Source organism: Salmo salar, chromosome ssa23 (assembly GCF_905237065.1).
Source record: "Salmo salar chromosome ssa23, Ssal_v3.1, whole genome shotgun sequence".
NCBI lineage: Eukaryota > Metazoa > Chordata > Actinopteri > Salmoniformes > Salmonidae > Salmo > Salmo salar.
Window position 1 is genome coordinate 44,751,744 of NC_059464.1, and position 25,967 is coordinate 44,777,710.

The 25,967-nt window shown below is 45.2% G+C and overlaps 1 protein-coding gene across 1 annotated transcript in view; it reads left to right on the top strand.

Annotated features, from left to right (window-relative positions):
- The first annotated feature begins 7,820 nt into the window (after positions 1 to 7,820).
- Positions 7,821 to 25,967, top strand: part of LOC106584738 (protogenin B) — a 43,259-nt gene continuing 25,112 nt past the window's right edge. Inside the window, 9 exon segments of the mRNA XM_045706120.1 lie at positions 7,821 to 7,988; positions 9,447 to 9,649; positions 9,651 to 9,747; positions 19,929 to 20,073; positions 20,792 to 20,928; positions 21,089 to 21,269; positions 21,567 to 21,682; positions 24,551 to 24,710; positions 25,383 to 25,630. Of these exon segments, the coding sequence (XP_045562076.1) occupies positions 7,919 to 7,988; positions 9,447 to 9,649; positions 9,651 to 9,747; positions 19,929 to 20,073; positions 20,792 to 20,928; positions 21,089 to 21,269; positions 21,567 to 21,682; positions 24,551 to 24,710; positions 25,383 to 25,630 (1,357 nt within the window). The 5' untranslated portion in view covers positions 7,821 to 7,918.

Sequence of the window (25,967 nt, forward strand, 5' to 3'; positions counted from 1 at the left end):
CCAATGTGTTCTTCGGGACTTTCGATGAGCAGAAATGTTTTGGTACGCTTCCCCAGATCCTGTGCCTCGACACAATCCTGTATCGGAGCTCTACGGACAATTCCTTCGACCTCATGGCTTGGTTTTTGCTCTGACAAGCACTGTCAACTGTGGGACCTTATATAGAGAGGTGTGTGCCTTTCCAAATCATGTCCAATCAATTGAATTTACCACAGGTGGACTCCAATCAAGTTGTAGAAACATCTCAAGGATGATCAATGGAAACAGGAAGCACCTGAGCTCAATTTCGAGTCTCATAGCAAGGGTCTTAATACGTATGTAAATAAGGTATTTCTATTTTTTTTATTTTATAAATTGGCAAAAATAAAAAAAATAAAACTGTTTCCGCATTATGAGGTACTGTGTGTAGATTGATGAGGACATTTTTTTATTTAATCCATTTTAGAATAAGGCTGTAATGTAATGTGGAAGAGCTCAAGCGCTCTGAATACTTTCCGAATGCTCTGTATATCTGTTTTTTTTATTACTGTTTGTTGGGGAAAAAACTTCTGGACTCTTGGCCATTTGTCCAGTGGAAAGTGCCAGCCTAACCAATCCTAGTGATATGTTGCTTTATAGCACTGTTAGCCTAACCAATCCCACTGACACACTGCTTTATAGCACTGTTAGCCTAACCTCTCCCACTGACACACTGCTTTATAGCACTGTTAGCCTAACCTATCCCACTGACACACTGCTTTATAGCACTGTTAGCCTAACCTCTCCTACTGACACACTGCTTTATAGCACTGTTAGCCTAACTCTCCCACTGACACACTGCTTTATAGCGCTGTTAGCCTAACCTCTCCTACTGACACACTGCTTTATAGCACTGTTAGCCTAACCTCTCCCACTGACACACTGCTTTATAGCACTGTTAGCCTAACCTCTCCTACTGACACACTGCTTTATAGCATTGTTAGCCTAACCTCTCCTACTGACACACTGCTTTATAGCACTGTTAGCCTAACCTCTCCCACTGACACACTGCTTTATAGCACTGTTAGCCTAACCTCTCCCACTGACACACTGCTTTATAGCATTGTTAGCCTAACCTCTCCCACTGACACACTGCTTTATAGCACTGTTAGCCTAACCTCTCCTACTGACACACTGCTTTATAGCATTGTTAGCCTAACCTCTCCCACTGACACACTGCTTTATAGCGCTGTTAGCCTAACCTCTCCTACTGACACTGCTTTATAGCACTGTTAGCCTAATCTCTCCTACTGACACACTGCTTTATAGCATTGTTAGCCTAACCTCTCCTACTGACACACTGCTTTATAGCACTGTTAGCCTAACCTCTCCTACTGACACACTGCTTTATAGCACTGTTAGCCTAACCTCTCCCACTGACACACTGCTTTATAGCGCTGTTAGCCTAACTCTCCTACTGACACACTGCTTTATAGCGCTGTTAGCCTAACCAATCCACAGTACCACTTAATTTCACCTTCCAATGAAATCAAAAATGAGTGCATTTCAAGAATTAGAAGGTATTTTTAAAGCATGCCGTGAGACAATGGGCTTCATCTGAAAATGATAGCTTATTCCCTACATAGTACACTGCTTTTGGCCAGGGCCCACCTTTTGGCCAGGGCCTGCCTTTTGGCCAGGGCCCGCGTAGGCATTTCAGTGGCAGACTTGTTGAAAGGGATACATTTCCCAAGGTATGATGAATACCACAAAGTTAAACCATATCTTACATTTTATTGTCTACTCATTCAACAATGCAATATGTTCTGAAATCACCTAATACATCACCTAATACACTCTGACACACACACACTTATCCACACACACACACACACACACACTTATCACACACACAATCACACAAAAACACAATCAAAAATGAACTTCACCCAAAAAAATATCTGTAGGATGTTGTTATCCTGTTTTAGAAGAGTGCGTTTCAAAAGTGAATCCAAACCGAAAAATACAATATTGGACTTAGTAGGCAACTTAATGACATGCACATTACATTGCCTGCCATATCCAAATACTAAATGGGTAGCAACCATCTGGGAGCTACCAGGTGCTGAATTTAAGACATTATCTTCATCATACATTATCATTATACCAAATCAATTGTACTGGTTCATATCTGAACAGCGTTATCCCACAGTGAAATCTTAAATCTCATGCTACTTGTACCGTTCAATATGTGGAAATGGGAGGAAGATTAGATGATTTGCTAGTGCTGGTAGTCTATCTGGGGAAGACACAATATGTCACTCCTAGGAAGGGAAGCAACAACAAACTTGGCTGCCTTATTTCCAAAGTCCAAGGCCTTACACCATCTTTACAGACAGACTGTATATAATAGTATAGTAGTACATAGAATCTGCACATTCTAGAAGCGATTCTAGAACCAAACAGATTCTGGATCTAGAACCATCCAGAGCTTCACCGTTCATATCAAGGCAGCTGTTTAAACTCTGATAATGTTTTCAATACTATTTCTTATGGTTCCTTTTTTATTTGCAGGGTCACTTAATGCATCCATACTGTATAAAACAAACCACACTGAGTGTGCCCTTACTTAGTATCAGTTGTAGATGGAGAATAATGTCGGAACAGGCAGACACACGTTTTAGTGGCCAGAGTGTTTCTCACAGGCTTGAAAAATACTGTCCACGTCCCAAATAGCACCTTATTCCCTTTATAGTGCACTACTTTTTTGGATCAGGGCCCTGGTCCAAAAGTAGTGCACTACATAGGGAAAAGGTTGCCATTTGGCTATGGGCGATGGTCTAAAGTAGTGCACTACATAGGGAATAGGGTGCCATTTGGCTATGGGCCATGGTCTAAAGTAATGCACTACATAGGGAATAGGGTGCCATTTGGGACGCATAGTTATATAAATGGTATGGCGATGGCTAAATATGTCATTGAAGGCAACTGAGGCTGCGAAGATAGTTGCATAGATTTGGTTTCTGGAGTTTGATGATGTCACCTTAAGATCTAGATACAAAACGAATCGTGATTGTCTTTCCCGGAGATCCAGCCTTATTTCCATACCAAAGAACAGCAGTTGTTTAAAAAGAACCTAATTTTACGTCAGAAGTTGTAATATCGTAGGAGGTTGTTATACATGGGATTTGTAATAATCCATGCATTCCTAGAGACTTATGTTATCAGTGAAAAGAAACGTACGTCCTTAATGGCACTCTATATAGTGCACTTGATTTTGACCAGGACACATAGGACCTTGGTCTAAAGTAGTGCACTATTTAGAGAATAGGGTGCCATTTTAGGGTGCCATTTGGAACACACTGTATAACTGTAAGGAGTTTTGTTTCATTTTGGGGGGGAGAAAAGAAAAAAGGAGAAGCTTTGAAAATCCATGTACAGCATGTTGCTAAGGAAACACTGGACCAGACAGCATGTAAACGTATATGAAATGGTAGAGGTCCTTGTTGTTGCTTAGGCAACACTGGACCAGACAGCATGTAAACGTATGAAATGGTAGAGGTCCTTGTTGTTGCTAAGGAAACACTGGACCAGACAGCATGTAAACGTATATGAAATGGTAGAGGTCCTTGTTGTTGCTTAGGCAACACTGGACCAGACAGCATGTAAACGTATGAAATGGTAGAGGTCCTTGTTGTTGCTTAGGCAACACTGGACCAGACAGCATGTAAACGTATGAAATGGTGGAGGTCCTTGTTGTTGCTTAGGCAACACTGGACCAGACAGCATGTAAACGTATGAAATGGTAGAGGTCCTTGTTGTTGCTTAGGCAACACTGGACCAGACAGCATGTAAACGTATGAAATGGTGGAGGTCCTTGTTGTTGCTTAGGCAACACTGGACCAGACAGCATGTAAACGTATGAAATTATGGAGGTCCTTGTTGTTGCTTAGGCAACACTGGACCAGACAGCATGTAAACGTATGAAATGGTAGAGGTCCTTGTTGTTGCTTAGGCAACACTGGACCAGACAGCATGTAAACGTATGAAATGGTGGAGGTCCTTGTTGTTGCTTAGGCAACACTGGACCAGACAGCATGTAAACGTATGAAATGTATGGAGGTCCTTGTTGTTGCTTAGGCAACACTGGACCAGACAGCATGTAAACGTATGAAATGGTGGAGGTCCTTGTTGTTGCTAAGGAAACACTGGGCCAGACAGCATGTAAACGTATTAAATGGTGGAGGTCCTTGTTGTTGCTTAGGCAACACTGGGCCAGACAGCATGTAAACGTATGAAATGGTGGAGGTCCTTGTTGTTGCTTAGGCAACACTGGGCCAGACAGCATGTAGACGTATGAAATGGTGGAGGTCCTTGTTGTTGCTAAGGCAACACTGGGCCAGACAGCATGTTGTTGAAACCATCACTGCTAGCCAGCCAGCTATGTGATTATAATAGGATTATTTGCTTGAATTTTGGCTATTGTTATTGTGGTAAAAGTCATAGTCAAAATTAAAGCTCCATTAATTTGTAAATAGGATAGATACATAGAAATGTAATGTATCAAGAAAAAAGACTACTATATTATGGCCATCATTCTAGCTAAGTAAGTCTATGTGCCATTAAAGGAGAAGAGAAAAAAAGCTTAATGTATATTAGTCAAGATAATAGAGACTGTGTTGTGTGTTGCATTTCCGGCTCCTCGATGTATTTGTAAAAGTAATGCTGTCTGTTTGGTCTCTGGTTTGCTGATGTGTTTTCACTTTCCTTTCAAAGGTAATTATTATAATAATAATAATAATAATAATAGGTCTCTGATGTGTGCTCTGAGCGAGAACAATAGCATGGTTTATTGATAAGAAGAAGAAAAAAAAATCAAGAGTTATATGATATATATATATATATATATATTAGCTGGTTGCATACATTTCTGTAACATCGTCGATTCTATAGACATTGTGTTCATGTTTTCAACAACAAACTTTGTAGGTTCACTTTTTATTGCACTAAATTTCTATGATATGAAACATGGCTTTGTCACAAACCTTATAATGGACAAATGTCACGAAGGAATGATGAATGAAGGCCCGCAACAACAACAACAACAACAAACAAAAACAACAAAAAAAAATATTTTTTATGATCTAAGAAAGAATTGTCATGTAGAAAATGACTACTATAATTGTCATGTAGCAAAAAAAAATGTGCATTAATAATGATCTCAGTGAGATTTACTCATTCTCATCCACGAGAATATAATCTAAGCGTTAAGGAAAAATTAAATGTTTAAAATGATTTAAAAAGAAAAAAAGCGTTTAAAAACCTACATGTTTCATTATGTTAAACAATGACTGTGATACGTAGGCGTGCATGTCTTCATGATTTCTATCTACTACTTTGTATTGTCAGGTGCCTCCAAAATGGCACCCTATTTCCTATATAGTGCACTACTTTTTACCTGGTCAGAACTGTAGTAGTGCACTATATAGGGAATAGGGTGCCTTTTCGGATGCACACTTATTAAGGTAACCACTGTCTGCTGTGGTAAGGGCTGACTCTGTGTACCTGACTGGCAGTGCTACTGTAGTACCTGACTGGCAGTGCTACTGTAGTACCTGACTGGCAGTGCTACTGTAGTACCTGACTGGCAGTGCTACTGTAGTACCTGACTGGCAGTGCTACTGTAGTACCTGACTGGCAGTGCTACTGTAGTTAACTTAATTACAGTAAGTTGGGCGGGTTCTGTGTACCTGACTGGTAGTGCTACTGTAGTTAACTTAATTACAGTGAGTTACATTATTTTACATTGTGGGCTGTTTACTTAACATAAGTTAAAATTGTTCTGTGTGTATGGAGCTATGTTTCGTTAATGATTGACTTATGTTTTTATTTTTACATACTTTTTTTAAATGTAGCATTTGTAAAGAAATACGTTGTTTAAAAAAAAAAATCCAGATTTTTGCATTACTACTATAAGGCACTGATATTTGAATTCAATCTTTGAATGAAGGAAAATGCATCTCCATCTTTAGATGTACACGAGTTCCAACTATAGAATTAGAATGAGTTGTAATGATTCTATGGTTCCATCAAGCAGTGACTCTGTACGTTGTGAGTTCTGACTGACCCTGAGCCAGTACCAACTCAGTTTGACTATCCTGTTCATTCCTACCAGTAGAAGAAGCTCCCTCCCTCTGTTGTTGTCTGGTGTACTGTGTCATATGTACAGTAGCTTGTTAATATGGCAAAACAAAGCATTCATGTTTCTTTTTTTCAATGGAAAGTACTCACTGGTGAGATTTTTAAAGTGGTTTTAAAAGCCAATAAACTTTTTTTTAAAGAATCTTGATCTTTATCATGTTTGCTTCCTTTTGAAATGGTAAAGTTGATGTACACAGATCCACAGTATTCTTTTTTAAACACATACATATAATACTGATTGAAAGACTGTCCTACAGAAACAACACTATTGATGAAAGCATACTGAGCATGTCCTCTGTGTCCCCTTCGACGATGACCAGAAACTGGCACAACTACAAAGCTTTGAACATTTGTCCCTCCTACTTTATAGATCTTTTATCCGATTTGTTCTTTTTCATTGACAATATGGCAGAGCTGGGGGTCAACCTCAAGCCCCCAACCCCAAAAAGGTTAGAGGTCACCTCAGCCCATCGAATGGCTCCTGGAGTCACTGGGGGGGAAGGGGCCTCCCCTACTCCACCCACACTGCCTCTAGACCAATCAGAACGAAGTCTGTTGGTCACGTGTCTCCGTTCCCAGGCCCTCGACCATATTCATAACAAGTTAATGACCTTTACTCCTATTGGTCATGACTTCTCCCAGCCTGAACCCTGACCTCTTTCTCTTGACCCTGGCCGTGAGGGTGAGGAGCCCGGCCTGTGCTGTGCTACCCTCCACACCATGAGTGTTGTTTGGGCTGTATGTCTTCTAATCAACGACGACGTGAAGAAATAAAGAATGTACACCAACGTGTGAGTTCTACAGAGTGTATTTCGGCCTGTATGGTGGCAGGCACTATATTAGAATGGTGATAAGAGAAAGGTAGTTTTAAAAACTGCTGTTTAGAGTTCTATTGAGTTCCACAGAGTGCCATTTGGAATACATGAGTCACCACCTGTTAGTACAGAAAACCCATTCATTTCCCCATAGGCTTTGGCCAACAAGCCATGGTGGAATTAGTGTCTACAAAAAGACGCCATTACTATTGCTCTCAATCGTATTGCTGTTGAATGAGAGTCTGGGAACAGAGGGGAGGGGAGGAGGGTCATTGTCAAAAGGCCACGCCTCTCCAGGTACAGGTCTATTGGATCAATATCTGAATTCAGTAGGAAGCCAGCTGACTGGCTACCATCAATATATCTTAATAATTACCAAGTTCTGTCTTCAAACAGAGCAGCTGTCTCATATAGGGAGGGACCTGATCACTAGTTTAATATCCAATGGCCTTTGGTAATAATAACCAATACAGAATCTAACCAATATATTGTGTTTCCTGCAATTTCTGGTGCAAAGTCAACAAATATAATGGTGTTATAGTTCCATTCCTGTGAGAAGGCCTAGCCTACTCCAAATATGAAGGAATACTCAAATAAAGAGACTGTCAGACATTTTATCTAAGGAACCTGCACACTTTGTTGATAGTTGTTTCTCAATGGTTTTATGTGTTTTGTCAGAGAAAGAGAGAGATGCTTCTTGTTCTCTATAGGTGTAGAGTAGACCATACATTTGCTCTGCTCCAAGAGTCTTGGACCAAGACCAACAGAGCGCCAACGGATGAAAGCTTGGCTCGAGTAGCGCATGCGCGGTCAGGGGGAGAGGGTCCTCCTCAACTCAGGAGTTGTGTGGTTGCACCACTCGTGTCATTCGTAATTTGGGGAAGTTTGTAGTACGACGGGGAACTGCGATCCTAATTTATAGAATGACAGAACAATCTGGATAAATGGCGATTTTCAAAAAGAAACTTTACCAGCAATGTTTTCTGTTTTTTGTTTTGTTTATTCCACTATCAGGTAAATCATTTTTTTTTGCTGTATCTTATTTTCTGTTAGTCAGTAGTAGTTTCCCAGCAACTGAAAGTGTTTGAGGTCCGTGTGTGTGACACAGACTGTATACCAGACTGGATGACGACAGAATGTGACCGCAATGGGTCAATATTATACCGGGAAAAGAGACGCACGAGAATAAGCACAATCACTATTCTCTGTTTATGATCTAGTCACTTTACCCCTAAATTACCTACATGTACAAATTACCTCGACTAACCTGTACCCCCACACATTGACTCGGTCTGGTACCACCTGTATATAGCCTCATTATTGTTGTTTTATTGTTATTTGAAAAATTAAAATACACGTTTTTAACTCTATTTATTGAACTGCATTGTTGGTTAAGGGCTTGTAAGTAAGCATTTCACGGTAAGGTTGTATTCGGCGCATATGACAAATACAATTTGATTTGATAGTTTTAAACATAAAAGGATAGCAACGCTAATATTATCTGTAAAATTATATGATTAACCAGAGATTTTGAGGAAATTAGTGACTGATTTGAGTGACTGCGAATTTTTTTGCAACTGTCCAGTTCTTAATTTCCGCGCTGACTCTCCGACCACACATCATGTATTCCAATTAACTAACGTTTTCAAATTCAAACGGACTATTTACTGACTTACATTTTAATTTAGTATCTCTTGTAGGTCACATTAACACTGTAGTAACCTGAGCAATAACTAGACTATGCACTGTACCTGATATAAAACAAATCATTACCACTGTTTTCACTGGTCAAACTCACTCTTCATACGTCAAGTAGACTACCCATTGTCTTATGTCTCAAAGTGTTATGCTATTAATTGAAGGAATGCAAACAATCACACAGTTTTCATGGGTGACAAATACATTCAATATATAGACTATGGGAATAGAAGCGTTCTGTAAGTATGATACATAGAATAGTTTACAGAAAGTTGCTGTAAAACAAAAAGTGCACTGCTGTAATGACATACTAATCAAGGGTGCAATGAATACGTAGCAGGCTAATAAAAACAAGTGTACATCAATATCAAGAGTTCTACACATAGTCCGTTACTGACCAGTGGTTCTCCTTTGGCATGACAGGCCTGGCATATCAATGCACTCCTCTCCATCCTATCCTTCCACCCCTTTCCCCTCCGTGCCTCTGTAACCGATGTGAAATTGCTAGTTAGTTAGCGGTGGTGCGCGCTAATAGCGTTTCAATCAGTGACGTCACTCGCTCAGAGACTTGAAGTAGGGTTTCCCCTTGCGTTGCAAGGGCCGCGGCTTTTGTGGCGCGATGGGTAACGATGCTTCGTGGGTGTCAGTTGTTGATGTTTGCAAGGGTCCCTGGTCCGAGCCCAGGTTGGGCCGAAGAGAGGGACGGAAGAAAAACGGTTACACCTATCTCCTCTTCCCTCCTTCCATCTCACTAATTCCCCCCTCTCTTTCCAGGTGTTTTTTGTTTCAGTGAACTCTCCTTCATCATCATGCCCAGTGATATAACAGTGATACCCAAGGATCCAGTGGTCCTGGACTGTGTGGCCCACGGACAGCCTCCCATCGTCATCAGATGGCTGAGGAATGGAGTCAGGTTAGCGGAGAGCGAGCGGCATCAGTTCCTGTCCAACGGCTCACTGTACATACTGGAGGTCAGGAGAGATGGAGAAGGGATCAGACGGAGGGTTCTATCAGTGCCTCTCCCAGAACAAATATGGAGCCATCCTAAGCCAAAGAGCCCGCCTGACTATCGCAAGTAAGTATGGTGCTCGAGGTAACAAAGTGGAAAGGTTATAATGGAATCTATACATTTGTTTTTTACATTTAACCTTTATTTAAATAAGCAAGTCAGTTAAGAACAAATTCTTATTTACAATGACAGCCTACCCCGGCCAAACCCTAACGACGCTGGGCCAATTGTGTGCCACCCTATGGGAGTCCCAATCATGGCCGGATGTGATACAGCCTGGATTCGAACCAGGGACTGTACCGATGCAGTGCCTTAGACCGCTGCGCCACTCGGGAGCCAAACAACAACAACTGTAATAACTGACACAGTCCTCTAGAGCTTTCCTTAGTGAATTTTCCATGTCAATAGAAGTTGTCCAGTGTTTCAGGGAGAGGACAGGCTTATCCTTATTAGTGGTAAAAGCTTCTTGTGGAGTTATAGGCTGGTTTTAAAACTTTTAAGGGTCAATTAAGTAGTGACGGACAGTCTATCTGAAAGCTAATCAAATGAGGTAATCCGTGTAATTTCAGGTAAAGTAAGATGGAAACACAGAAACACAGAATCAGTCAGTCCTCTGTGTTCTATGATTGAACTGTCAGTGTAGACCACTGCTCTGCTCTGTGATTGTTCCGTGGTGTGGTCTGTTACACAGAGGAATCTCTCAAAAGGCCTTTCACTTTTAACCCTTTGTCTGGCCTGATCCTGACTGCCCCTAAAGAAAAGACTGTGTTTCATTTGTCCACATATCATTGGATTGGACAGCTGTTCAGGTCCGTGGTCTATTCAGCATCACCAGGCCCTTTCTGACACAACCACAGGGATTAGCTTTAGTTTAATCATGCTTATATTTTGGGTAGGATCTTTAGGATCCGTTTTTCATTGATTTTTCTGTATGATATGACTTAGAGACAGGGAAGAAAACTACAATAATTTGAGTCAGTAGAATAGCCTGGTGATACTTTATTATAAGTCTCACCGATTCCTTGTTGATCAGAAGCAACACCAATATCATTGTTGCTTTTAGTTTATTTGAAGTTTTGATATGGATTTATTTAATCTTTATTTAAGCAGAGACATTTACAGATGAGCCCTGCATCAATAAACAAGAATTACACTATATATATATATATATATCTATATACACATCAATTACACAATACATGAAAAGAAAAACTCAATCATATGAAACAAACATATTCTTCAGTAAAAAGGCCTTCTAACATCTGCCTGAATTGCCCTAGAGGCACCAACTCTAAAGGAGTTTTTCTAGATCATTCCACATTCTCCAGGGTTAGCCATCCCTGAGTCCAGGTCTGCTAACTTATACGTCTAAAGGTTAACAATGAGTTAAGGTGTGGTGGAAGTTTATATATATATTTATATATTTCTTAATTCCATTATTTTACTTTTAGATTTGTGTGTATTGTTGTGAATTGTTAGATATTACTGCACTGTTGGAGCTAGGAACACAAGCATTTAGCTACACCCGCAATAACATCTGCTAAATATGTGTATGTAACCAATAAAATTTGATTTGAGGTTGGAGGAGGGTCCTCTCTCTTTCTCTCTTTGCTGCTGCTCCCAGTCTGTCCAGAGGCCCAGAGAGTTCAAGGGTTACCTCTCTCTCTTTCTCTCTCTCTCTGTCTCAGGGAGATGTGATATATAATTCACGAGAAGCCACTTCTCGCTCATTGGGAAAGGCTTTGTGATGTCACGGCCTGGCCTGCTCTGAGCTCTGGCTGGGGTTGGGGGTTATCCTGTCCTGCTGTCCTGTGACCTGTCACTAATCTGCCTGTCATTGGTCCTTTCATTGGCTCTCCTACACTCGCCATCATTGTCGAGATCAACTCTATTGTTCTATGTATCTATAGGCTAGGCCCGATCTGTCATGTGGGTGACTAGGTTGTATTATCCACTCTGAAATAGTATTTTAGTTCCTCTCAAACATTTGAAAAAAGCTCAGGGAAGGAAAGCCACCAGAGTTCTGTGATGTTTATTGCGTCTGATTTCATTTTGATAACAGTCAGTGTTATACCACCTGCAGTAGCACACTGGTCTGCAACATGCTCTATGACATCACACTACATCCTCTATGACATGACACTACATTGTATCATATTTTCAAAAATGAAGAAAAAACATGAAGTAAGATGGCAGGGAGCCTAGCAGTTGGACCAGTAACCGAAAGGACTATGTGAAAAATCTGTCGATGTTCCCTTGAGCAAGGCATCTAACACTAATTGCTCCTGTAAGCCGCTCTGGAAGAGAGTGTTTGCTAAATGCCTAACATGTAAAATGAAACATTTAGTATATGCAAGTCCCAGTTTTTGGGAGACAATAGCTGACCAGATGGGAACAGTCTTCGATCCCGCCAGGTCTCCCCCAATTTGCCTGAAATTGAATGGACAGAGGGCTGGGGTGAACCCTGACCTCTTTAAAGGGAATCTTTGTGCATTCTGACCTGTCCATTGATCTGCTGTTTACGACAGGGCTGGGATGACCGTATTAGTAGAGCAGTTTTCTGGCTTTGGCCACACACCCAACATGGCTGACCTCAACCACCGGCAGAAACACTCAACAGAGAGAATGGCCCCTCTTATCAAACGCTGGTGATTGGCTAGATGGACGTTAGATCATCTTAACAAGGCCAAGGGTAGTTTGCACAAGGCCAAGGGTAGTTTGCACAAGGCCAAGGGTAGTTTGCACAAGGCCAAGGGGAGTTTCCACAAGGCCAAGGGTAGTTTGCACTGGGTAGTGAGGACCTAGTACTACATGCCATAGTGGTGCCATGTTTTTTTTTCAAGATGTTTCTTCTGTTAACAATATTTTTTGGAATAATATATTAAGCTGATGGCCTCCTGAGTCGAGCAGCAGTCTAAGGCACTGACCTGGCAGGGTCACTAAACAGTGGAGCAGCAGTCTAAGGCACTGACCTGGCAGGCTCACTAAACAGTGGAGCAGCAGCAGTCTAAGGCACTGACCTGGCAGGGTCACTAAACAGTGGAGCAGCAGTCTAAGGCACTGACCTGGCAGGCTCACTAAACAGTGGAGCAGCAGCAGTCTAAGGCACTGACCTGGCAGGCTCACTAAACAGTGGAGCAGCAGTCTAAGGCACTGACCTGGCAGGCTCACTAAACAGTGGAGCAGCAGCAGTCTAAGGCACTGACCTGGCAGGGTCACTAAACAGTGGAGCAGCAGTCTAAGGCACTGACCTGGCAGACTCACTAAACAGTGGAGCAGCAGTCTAAGGCACTGACCTGGCAGACTCACTAAACAGTGTAGCAGCAGTCTAAGGCACTGACCTGGCAGGGTCACTAAACAGTGGAGCAGCAGTCTAAGGCACTGACCTGGCAGGCTCACTAAACAGTGGAGCAGCAGTCTAAGGCACTGACCTGGCAGGGTCACTAAACAGTGGAGCAGCAGTCTAAGGCACTGACCTGGCAGGCTCACTAAACAGTGGAGCAGCAGTCTAAGGCACTGACCTGGCAGGCTCACTAAACAGTGGAGCAGCAGTCTAAGGCACTGACCTGGCAGGGTCACTAAACAGTGGAGCAGCAGTCTAAGGCACTGACCTGGCAGACTCACTAAACAGTGGAGCAGCAGTCTAAGGCACTGACCTGGCAGGCTCACTAAACAGTGGAGCAGCAGCAGTCTAAGGCACTGACCTGGCAGGCTCACTAAACAGTGGAGCAGCAGCAGTCTAAGGCACTGACCTGGCAGGGTCACTAAACAGTGGAGCAGCAGTCTAAGGCACTGACCTGGCAGGCTCACTAAACAGTGGACAGCAGCAGTCTAAGGCACTGACCTGGCAGGCTCACTAAACAGTGGCAGCAGCAGTCTAAGGCACTGACCTGGCAGGCTCACTAAACAGTGGAGCAGCAGTCTAAGGCACTGACCTGGCAGGCTCACTAAACAGTGGAGCAGCAGTCTAAGGCACTGACCTGGCAGGCTCACTAAACAGTGGAGCAGCAGTCTAAGGCACTGACCTGGCAGGCTCACTAAACAGTGGAGCAGCAGTCTAAGGCACTGACCTGGCAGGCTCACTAAACAGTGGAGCAGCAGTCTAAGGCACTGACCTGGCAGGCTCACTAAACAGTGGAGCAGCAGTCTAAGGCACTGACCTGGCAGGCTCACTAAACAGTGGAGCAGCAGTCTAAGGCACTGACCTGGCAGGCTCACTAAACAGTGGAGCAGCAGTCTAAGGCACTGACCTGGCAGGCTCACTAAACAGTGGAGCAGCAGTCTAAGGCACTGACCTGGCAGACTCACTAAACAGTGTCACAGCAGTCTAAGGCACTGACCTGGCAGACTCACTAAACAGTGGAGCAGCAGTCTAAGGCACTGACCTGGCAGGCTCACTAAACAGTGGAGCAGCAGTCTAAGGCACTGACCTGGCAGGCTCACTAAACAGTGGAGCAGCAGTCTAAGGCACTGACCTGGCAGGCTCACTAAACAGTGGAGCAGCAGTCTAAGGCACTGACCTGGCAGGGTCACTAAACAGTGGAGCAGCTGTCTAAGGCACTGACCTGGCAGACTCACTAAACAGTGTCACAGCAGTCTAAGGCACTGACCTGGCGGACTCACTAAACAGTGGAGCAGCAGTCTAAGGCACTGACCTGGCAGGCTCACTAAACAGTGGAGCAGCAGTCTAAGGCACTGACCTGGCAGGCTCACTAAACAGTGTCACAGCAGTCTAAGGCACTGACCTGGCAGGCTCACTAAACAGTGGAGCAGCAGTCTAAGGCACTGACCTGGCAGACTCACTAAACAGTGTCACAGCAGTCTAAGGCACTGACTTGGCAGGCTCACTAAACAGTGGAGCAGCAGTCTAAGGCACTGACCTGGCAGGCTCACTAAACAGTGGAGCAGCAGTCTAAGGCACTGACCTGGCAGGGTCACTAAACAGTGGAGCAGCAGTCTAAGGCACTGACCTGGCAGGCTCACTAAACAGTGGAGCAGCAGTCTAAGGCACTGACCTGGCAGGGTCACTAAACAGTGGAGCAGCAGTCTAAGGCACTGACCTGGCAGACTCACTAAACAGTGGAGCAGCAGTCTAAGGCACTTACCTGGCAGGGTCACTAAACAGTGGAGCAGCAGTCTAAGGCACTGACCTGGCAGACTCACTAAACAGTGGAGCAGCAGTCTAAGGCACTGACCTGGCAGGCTCACTAAACAGTGGAGCAGCAGTCTAAGGCACTGACCTGGCAGGCTCACTAAACAGTGGAGCAGCAGTCTAAGGCACTGACCTGGCAGGCTCACTAAACAGTGGAGCAGCAGTCTAAGGCACTGACCTGGCAGGGTCACTAAACAGTGGAGCAGCTGTCTAAGGCACTGACCTGGCAGGGTCACTAAACAGTGGAGCAGCAGTCTAAGGCACTGACCTGGCAGACTCACTAAACAGTGTCACAGCAGTGTAAGGCACTGACCTGGCAGACTCACTAAACAGTGTCACAGCAGTCTAAGGCACTGACCTGGCGGACTCACTAAACAGTGGAGCAGCAGTCTAAGGCACTGACCTGGCAGGGTCACTAAACAGTGGAGCAGCAGTCTAAGGCACTGACCTGGCAGGCTCACTAAACAGTGGAGCAGCAGTCTAAGGCACCGACCTGGCAGGGTCACTAAACAGTGGAGCAGCAGTCTAAGGCACTGACCTGGCAGACTCACTAAACAGTGTCACAGCAGTCTAAGGCACTTACCTGGCAGGGTCACTAAACAGTGGAGCAGCAGTCTAAGGCACTGACCTGGCAGACTCACTAAACAGTGGAGCAGCAGTCTAAGGCACTGACCTGGCAGGCTCACTAAACAGTGGAGCAGCAGTCTAAGGCACTGACCTGGCAGGCTCACTAAACAGTGGAGCAGCAGTCTAAGGCACTGACCTGGCAGGCTCACTAAACAGTGGAGCAGCAGTCTAAGGCACTGACCTGGCAGGGTCACTAAACAGTGGAGCAGCTGTCTAAGGCACTGACCTGGCAGACTCACTAAACAGTGGAGCAGCAGTCTAAGGCACTGACCTGGCAGGGTCACTAAACAGTGGAGCAGCAGTCTAAGGCACTGACCTGGCAGGCTCACTAAACAGTGGAGCAGCAGTCTAAGGCACTGACCTGGCAGGGTCACTAAACAGTGGAGCAGCAGTCTAAGGCACTGACCTGGCAGACTCACTAAACAGTGGAGCAGCAGTCTAAGGCACTTACCTGGCAGGGTCACTAAACAGTGGAGCAGCAGTCTAAGGCACTGACCTGGCAGACTCACTAAACAGTGGAGCAGCAGTCTAAGGCACTGACCTGGCAGGCTCACTAAACAGTGGAGCAGCAGTCTAAGGCACTGACCTGGCAGGCTCACTAAACAGTGGAGCAGCAGTCTAAGGCACTGACCTGGCAGGCTCACTAAACAGTGGAGCAGCAGTCTAAGGCACTGACCTGGCAGGGTCACTAAACAGTGGAGCAGCAGTCTAAGGCACTGACCTGGCAGACTCACTAAACAGTGGAGCAGCAGTCTAAGGCACTTACCTGGCAGGGTCACTAAACAGTGGAGCAGCAGTCTAAGGCACTGACCTGGCAGACTCACTAAACAGTGGAGCAGCAGTCTAAGGCACTGACCTGGCAGGCTCACTAAACAGTGGAGCAGCAGTCTAAGGCACTGACCTGGCAGGCTCACTAAACAGTGGAGCAGCAGTCTAAGGCACTGACCTGGCAGGCTCACTAAACAGTGGAGCAGCAGTCTAAGGCACTGACCTGGCAGGGTCACTAAACAGTGGAGCAGCTGTCTAAGGCACTGACCTGGCAGACTCACTAAACAGTGTCACAGCAGTCTAAGGCACTGACCTGGCGGACTCACTAAACAGTGGAGCAGCAGTCTAAGGCACTGACCTGGCAGGCTCACTAAACAGTGGAGCAGCAGTCTAAGGCACTGACCTGGCAGGCTCACTAAACAGTGGAGCAGCAGTCTAAGGCACTGACCTGGCAGACTCACTAAACAGTGTCACAGCAGTCTAAGGCACTGACTTGGCAGGCTCACTAAACAGTGGAGCAGCAGTCTAAGGCACTGACCTGGCAGGCTCACTAAACAGTGGAGCAGCAGTCTAAGGCACTGACCTGGCAGGGTCACTAAACAGTGAAGCAGCAGTCTAAGGCACTGACCTGGCAGGGTCACTAAACAGTGGAGCAGCAGTCTAAGGCACTTACCTGGCAGGGTCACTAAACAGTGTCACAGCAGTCTAAGGCACTGACCTGGCAGGGTCACTAAACAGTGGAGCAGCAGTCTAAGGCACTGACCTGGCAGGGTCACTAAACAGTGTCACAGCAGTCTAAGGCACTGACCTGGCAGGCTCACTAAACAGTGGAGCAGCAGTCTAAGGCACTGACCTGGCAGGCTCACTAAACAGTGGAGCAGCAGTTTAAGGCACTGCATCGCAGTGTTTGAGGCGTCACTACAGACCCTGATTCGATCACAGGCTATGTCACAACCGGCCGTGACCGGAAGTCCCATAGGGCGGCGCACAATTGGCTCAGCGTCGTCAGGGTTAGGGGAGGGTTTGGCCGGGGGTGCTTGGCTCATCGCTCTCTAGCAACTCCTTGTGGCGGACCGGGCGCCTGCAGGCTGACTTTGGTCGTCAGTTGAAAGGTGTTTCCGCCGACACGTTGGGGCAGCTGACTTCCGGGTTAAACGGGCGGGTGTTAAGAAGCGCGGCTTGGCGGGTCATGTTTCAGAGGACGCATGACTCGACCTTCGCCTCTCCCAAGTCTGTTGGGGAGTTGCAGCGATGAGACAAGATCGTAATTGGATCGCAATTGGATATCACGATATTGGGGAGAAAAAGGGGGTAAAATACAAAAAAAATTATATGTATGTCTATTTAGCTGATTATCATATGCAATGGGGGAAGGCAAAGTCTTGGCCACATATGCTTGCTTTTCGTTCCAATCCAGGGCAAGGGTTAGCTGTTATTTGTGTACAGTATTGTTCCTTATTAGGAAAGATCTTTAATTCAAATCCTTTTGAGCAAGATTTAAATGTTGACTTTAAGTAGGAGAAGGTAGTCATTGATTTTCTTTAACATGGTATTGACCTGGTCCTATGACTGGGGTCTTTAACATGGTGTTGACCTGGTCCTATGACTGGGGTCTTTAACATGTTGTTGACCAGGTCCTGTGACTGGGGTCTTTAACATGGTATTGACCTGGTCCTGTGACTGGGGTCTTTAACATGGTATTGACCTGGTCCTGTGACTGGGGTCTTTAAACATGGTATTGACCTGGTCCTGTGACTGGGGTCTTTAACATGGTATTGACCTGGTCCTGTGACTGGGGTCTTTAACATGGTATTGACCTGGTCCTGTGACTGGGGTCTTTAAACATGGTATTGACCTGGTCCTGTGACTGGGGTCTTTAACATGGTGTTGACCTGGTCCTGTGACTGGGGTCTTTAACATGGTGTTGACCAGGTCCTGTGACTGGGGTCTTTAACATGGTGTTGACCTGGTCCTGTGACTGGGGTCTTTAACATGGTATTGACCTGGTCCTGTGACTATATATTATAAAAGGCGATTAGCAGAAATAAGGGCGTACTATCTCATAGTAGTATATGTGAGTTTCTCTTTCAAACAATCCCCTGGCCTTGTACACAGCTAATAGCTAACGTTAGCCAAAGCGAGTTAGTTAGCTACTGATTGTGCAACCCTAAGTAACAGTACAGATGAAGATGAAAAATGATCAGGTCTACTGTACATCTTACTGTTGAAGTTCTTGTTGAAAACAAGTCTAGGTAGGAACCGTTGCTGTTAAAATACAAGTGATCATTTTTATTCTGAACTGGAATAAACTGATTGAAGCAAGATAATTTTTGAGGCAAACACACATACAGTTCTGGGTTGCTCATCTACAGCAGGAAGCGGTCTCCTGCCTGACTGAGAAAGCAGTAGATGTTCTGGTCCAGTTTGGCACCACGTACCTTTGTCAGTCAGGGTTCTCAACTCTGTATTACTTAAAAAACAAGTACAGGAACAGTCTCAATGCTGAGCATGACCTCAATGTTGCACTGTCAAAAACAGAGCCCAGAATAGACATGCTGTAAGGGGTGCGTAACTGGTGGCAGTGAAGTCAGACGCAGGAGAGCAAAACTAGGTAATAGCCGGAGCAGTTTAATTTAAAAACCAACGGCGTAAAGAAATAACCAACATGGGTACAAAATCCGACGCACACCAGTAAACATGTGCACAAGCACTTACAACAAACAATTCCACACAAAGACATGGGGGGAACAGAGGGTTAAATACACAGCACTTAATGAGGGAAATGAGAACCAGGTGTGTAGGAAAACAAGACAAAACAAATGGAAAATGAAAAGTGGATCGACGATGGCTAGAAGACCGGTGACGCCGACCGCTGAACGCTGCCCGAACAAGGAGAGGAACCGACTTCGGTGGAAGTCGTGACACATGCTTGTTGAAAACTTCAACCAGCCACACACCTCTCATTAGGACTGTGTGTGTGTGTGTTTTCTGGTCTCCCAATCACGGCCGGATGTGATACAGCCTGGATCAATCAGTTTATTCCAGTTCAGAATGAAAATTATTTCTTGAATTTTAACAGCAACAGTTCCAACCTAGACAGATATGTCAGAGTGTTTAATGGGGGAAATAAACATGACTAGCTGTTTGTTTGGCTATTTCATTTCATTGTTATTTGTTTTTGTCTATATTGCATTTGTTTTAGGCATAAAGGCAATGAAATGTACCAATATTTACATATAGTTGCATATGTTCATAAGCTTGGGTCCTAGGAAAACACAGAATTTCTAATTTAGGTCCCAGGCTGAAAAAGTTTAAGAACCCGTGCTTTAGAGCTAACCCTTTTCAAGCTCCTGAGAGAAACATTTTTAGCACCTTCTTCTATCTACTCGTTTTTTATTTCTTTGTTTAACTAGGCAAGTCAGTTAAGAACAAATTCTTATTTTCAATGACGGCCTAGGAACAGTGGGTTAACTGCCTTGTTCATGGGCAGAATGACAGATTTTTACCTTGTCAGCTCAGGGATTCGATCTAGCAACACTTTACGGTTACTGGCCCAATGCTCTAACCACTAGGCTACCTGCTGCCCCACATAGAAGAACTCTTGCAAAGAAGAACTCAGTGGTTCTGTGACTTTACAGAGTTCATATTAAACTGAGAAACCACTGCTTCCTTTGCTGATTGTGTTTTCACCGCGTTGCAGATATCTCACCATTCGTGGTGCAGCCCGTTCCTTTGGAGGTGACCGAGGGTTCCGTGGCCAGGTTCACCTGCCAGGTGACCTCTAACCCTCCTGCCACCATCACCTGGGAGCAAGACCAAAGCACACTACCTTTGGAGACAGACAGGTAGGCACACTAGACACTACACACAAAGCGCACTACACCTGGATGCTAAAACAAAACACCCTACCGTTGGAGACAGACAGGTAGGTACCTGCTGGAACACCCTACCATTGGAGACAGACAGGTAGGTACCTGCTGGAACACCCTACCGTTGGAGACAGACAGGTAGGTACCTGCTGGAACACCCTACCGTTGGAGACAGACAGGTAGGTACCTGCTGGAACACCCTACTGTTGGAGACAGACAGGTAGGTACCTGCTGGAACTTGGCTCTGTCTCAATTCATCTGTGAGAAGGAGGCGAGGAGAGAAGATGTGAGGAACGAGAAAGAGAAACTGTCTTCAGCCACCTCATACTGTATCTGTCTGTCTGTCCTTTACTTTGACTAGATTGGAATCCTTTTTTTGGGACTGTGTGTATACTGTTCTATCAGGCCCTGGTCAGTATTGATTATTTTAAACCCAAGAACATGTTTTAGAACAGTAATCTCAGTAAGAAATATGCTAACATGATTGCCATTGCTAGCTAGATAGCTAGCGAAAACAGTTGCCTAGCAACAACCATCTTAAGAAGATATTTGAGAAGTTCATAAGAAAATCATTAAATCTTAAGATATTGTTGAGGAATTGCACATCTTATGAACTTCTCTTTTTTTTTTCTTAAGAAGTGTTTCGTGACTCTGGGCCCTGGTCCTGGCCATCATTGTCCATTTGTCTCTCTAGAATCACAGTCCTGCCCAACGGAGCTCTCCAGATTCAAAACGTCCAACTAGAGGATGCTGGGAAGTACCGTTGTGTGGCCACCAACATCGGCAACCGGGTCAAGAGTAGAGAGGCAACACTCTCCGTCATCAACCCAGGTGTGTGTGTGCTTTCAATTAAGATTATGGGTAGACTTGTTTATAAGCCCATCCTCCTTCTCTACCTCACCTGCACATACAGTATGTCTCCTTTCAAATTGTACTGGTTTTAACTGTGAAAATAAATGCACAACTAAAACTTTTTTTTGTCTCTGTGTAGGTTCTGGCCCTAAACCGCGTCAGAGGCCCCGGATCATTGCGGGCCCCCAAAACATGACAGCTTCCCTCCACTACACCGTGGTCCTGGAGTGTGTTGCTACAGGCAACCCCAGTCCCATCATCTCCTGGAGCCGGGCCGACAGTAAACCCATCGACGTGTTCAATGCCAGGGTGCTGGGCAGGTGAGAGGATGCATGATGCACCACTGTACCCATAATGCTCTGTGCAACATCGGCCATCACGTTTAAAGACCCACTTTTGTAGCTTGTCATTTATCTATCAGTGACATTTTTTTTTTTTAAAACATCCTTTGTGTTGTATGTGATTTTATTATTGTTATAAAAAAAATATATAGAAAAATGTATTTCCTGAAGGAAAATGTGTGCGGTTGCTTCAGAGGTCTAAAAGTACTGTTTGTACTGTAAAGTGTGTTGTGTTTTAATGCATTTAAAAAAGATATATTTATTTGTGTTTGACAGTGGAAACCTGGTGATCAGTGATGTGAAGCCTCAGCACAGTGGAGTCTACCTCTGTAGAGCCACCACCCCAAGAACACGCAACTACACCATCGCTGCTGCCAACCTCACTGTGCTAGGTAAACTACTATATCCTTATATACCGATCCAACAATGTGTTTTCAGCTGAAATGGGAGAATATTGCTTTGGGTTTTGGTCTAGTGGTTACAGCCACTGAGTGGTTTCTCAATATGCATACTACCTAGCGTGCTCCACACTCTCATGCTCCCAGTGTATTCTCCGAGGACGTTCTCTTGAGTACGTTCTTGTGAGGACGAGAGTATGGAGAAGACGTGAAACATTCCATTTGAGCAGCATTCCCCCTACTGTATTACCTCACGCTGAGCAGCATTCCCCCTGCTGTATTACCTCACGCTGAGCAGCACTCCCGCTACTGTATTACCTCACGCTGAGCAGCCCTCCCCCTACTGTATTACCTCACATTGAGCAGCACTCCCCCTACTGTATTACCTCACGCTGAGCAGCACTCCCCCTACTGTATTACCTCACACTGAGCAGCACTCCCCCTGCTGTATTACCTCACGTTGAGCAGCACTCCCCCTACTGTATTACCTTACGCTGAGCAGCACTCCCCCTACTGTATTACCTCACGCTGCACCTCCCCCTGCTGTATTACCTCACATTGAGCAGCACTCCCCCTACTGCATTACCTCATGTTGAGCAGCACTCCCCCTACTGTATTACCTCACGCTGAGCAGCACTCCCCCTACTGTATTACCTCACGCTGCACCTCCCCCTGCTGTATTACCTCACGTTGAGCAGCACTCCCCCTACTGTATTACCTCACGCTGAGCAGCACTCCCCCTACTGTATTACCTCACGCTGAGCAGCACTCCCCCTACGTATTACCTCACGCTGAGCAGCACTCCCCCTACTGTATTACCTCACGCTGAGTAGCACTCCCCTTACTGTATTACCTCACGCTGAGTAGCACTCCCCCTACTGTATTACCTCACGCTGAGCAGCACTCCCCCTACTGTATTACCTCACGCTGAGTAGCACTCCCCCTGCTGTATTACCTCATGCTGAGCAGCACTCCCCCCTACTGTATTACCTGACGCTGAGCAGCACTCCCCTACTGTATTACCTCACGCTGAGCAGCCCTCCCCCTACTGTATTACCTCACGCTGAGTAGCACTCCCCCTGCTGTATTACCTCATGCTGAGCAGCACTCCCCCTACTGTATTACCTCACGCTGAGCAGCACTCCCCCTGCTGTATTACCTCACGCTGAGCAGCCCTCCCCCTACTGTATCACCTCACGCTGAGTAGCACTCCCCCTACTGTATTACCTCACGCTGAGCAGCCCTCCCCCTACTGTATTACCTCACGCTGCACCTCCCCTGCTGTATTACCTCTCACTGAGCAGCACTCCCCCTGCTGTATTACCTCACGCTGAGTATCACTCCCCTACTGTATTACCTCACGCTGAGCAGCCCTCCCCCTACTTTATTACCTCACGCTGAGCAGCACTCCCCCTGCTGTATTACCTCACGCTGAGCAGCACTCCCCCTGCTGTATTACCTCACGCTGAGCAGCACTCCCCCTGCTGTATTACCTCATGCTGAGCAGCACTCCCCCTGCTGTATTACCTCACGCTGAGCAGCACTCCCCCTACTGTATTACCTCACGCTGAACAGCACTCCCCCTACTGTATTACCTCACGCTGAGCAGCACTCCCCCTGCTGTATTACCTCACGCTGAGCAGCACTCCCCCTGTGGTATTACCTCACGCTGTGCAGCACTCCCCCTACTGTATTACCTCACGCTGCACCTCCCCCTGCTGTATTACCTCACACTGAGCAGCACTCCCCCTACTGTATTACCTCACGCTGCACCTCCCCCTGCTGTATTACCTCACGCTGAGCAGCACTCCCCCTACTGTATTACCTCACGCTGCACCTCCCCCTGCTGTATTACCTCACACTGAGCAGCACTCCCCCTACTGTATTACATCACGCTGAGCAGCACTTCCCCTGCTGTATTACCTCACGCTGCATCTCCCCATTCACCGACCCTTCCTCTAGACAGGACAATGGCGACAATAGAGACCAAACAAGATATACACAAAGCAAACGTTTTACTTCATAACTATCAGCTAGCTATATGTGAATCTTAATAATGTAGCTAACCAGATAGTATAACAGGCAAAAATGACCTAAAACCAATGTTATCCATGGTAGATGTCAATTCTTCGTGGCTATCTGGCTAGCTAACGGTAGTAGCTAGCCAGTGAGATCTATTGACTTACTATGGACCTACGCACACTACAGTGGGTATTGTAGGCAGGTATCCATGCCAAAATTAACACAGCATGTATTTATTAATGTATCACGATAAAATATTGTAGTCAGGCAACATATGACATGTGAATAGGCAAAATTGCATTCGAAGACGGAGTGTATTTTTCTCTCGCTTCAGGTCAAATAATGGCCGCCGTTGATTTCAAGAAAACGTTCTTAATTTTTACGTGGTTGTGTCATATTTCTTTGCATACTTTCCATTGAAGCATCGATGCATGCTTCAAAATATCTACAAACGCATTCGAGAAGTGCCCTCCATGCTCCGTTTCGCATACTTTGATTTAGACTCATACTTCCGACCGTCCCGTACTCCCAATTTGCGTACTCGGAGCACAGTAGTATGCATTTTGAGAAACACCCCACAGCCTTTGGTGTATGTATGTCTGTGTGAGTGTGGGTTCAAACCCCGGTCCCACTGCTTCCACACACACTTCCTAATACTTCCTGTCTCTATCCACCAATAAAAAGTACAAATGTAAGAATATTATGCCATCCTTAGGGTTTTTCGTAACGTGTCGTCACCTATAAATAATACTGCACAAATAGACTGGATGTGTATAGTACAGTTAAATGATATAGTAAAAGGGTGATACCCACCTCCTCCACCACTTGTTCTGCCTCTAGAGCCCCCATCGCTGGTGGAGAGACCCGAGAGCCAGACCCGTCCCAGGGCTGGCACTGCCCGCTTCATGTGCCAGGCTCAGGGGGTGCCCCCGCCACGCATCACCTGGCTGAAGAACGGAGAGGAGGTGCACCTGAACGGCAGGATCAAGATGTACAACAGGTACTGTTACACCTGAACAACTCAGTACTAAATCTCAAATGAACACTTCACATTTTAAAATGGGATATTCAAAGAAAAGAGAAACCGAACGCTGCTCTCCTGCTTATATCACTTAGTTTATTGAACGTGTCGGCCTCATAGCGTTCATTGACGATATCATCACATTATCTCCACGCACCTGCAACAAGATAACACAGATGTTCAAGTGCTTTTTTAAAATTTAGAATTAAAACAAACTTTTTTTTTTATTGTCCACTCAATATGGAAATGTGTCTTTGACTTCACAATAACACTATTGACATAAAGAAAACCATAAAAAATGTCAATGTGTCAGTCAAATGATCTCCAACAATGGTTTGTTGTAATAATAGTGAAGCTGTTCTCATCAAATCGAATGTTATTTGTCAAATGCGTCGAATACAACAGGTGTAGTAGACCTTACAGTGAAATGCTTACTTACAAGCCCTTAACCAACAATGCAGTTTTATGTATTTCAAATGGCGACCTGCCAGGCCATCATTGTAAATAATAATTTGTTCTTAATTGACCTGCCTGGTAAAACATTTAAAAAATAAAAATAATAATACAAGTATTGATTTAAGCTTGATGGCATTGTACACATACCATTAATAAAGACTGTACCGAAGTTCATGACTCTGTTTCCCTCCACAGTAAACTGGTGATCACTCAGATCACAACAGAGGATGATGCCATCTACCAGTGTGTGGCGGAGAACGAACAGGGCAGTGTTCTGTCCCTGGCACGCCTCATCGTGGTGATGTCTGAGGACCGGCCCAGCGCGCCCAGGAACATCCACGCTGAAACCATCTCCTCCTCAGCCATCCTACTGGCCTGGGAGAGACCCATCTACAACGCTGACAAAGTCATCGCTTATTCTGTACACTACATGAAGGCTGAGGGTAAATGTACTGTTATAAGCATGCATGAGCCTTTATAATGTCTGATTGTAATGCTGACAAAGTCATCACATACTCAGTTCACTACATGAAGGCTGAAGGTAGGACTAAAGACAGGGTGAGGGAGAGGTAAAGACAGGGTGAGGGAGAGTTAAAGACGGTGAAGGTAGGACTAAAGACAGGGTGATGGGGGAGTAAAGACAGGGTGAGGGAGGTGTAACGACAGGGTGAGGGAGGAGTAAAGACAGGGTGGGGGTGGAGTAAAGACCGGGTGAGGGAGAAATTAGCAATATGCCATTTTACAGGATATGACAAAAGTAATGTCCACAAGCCACAAATC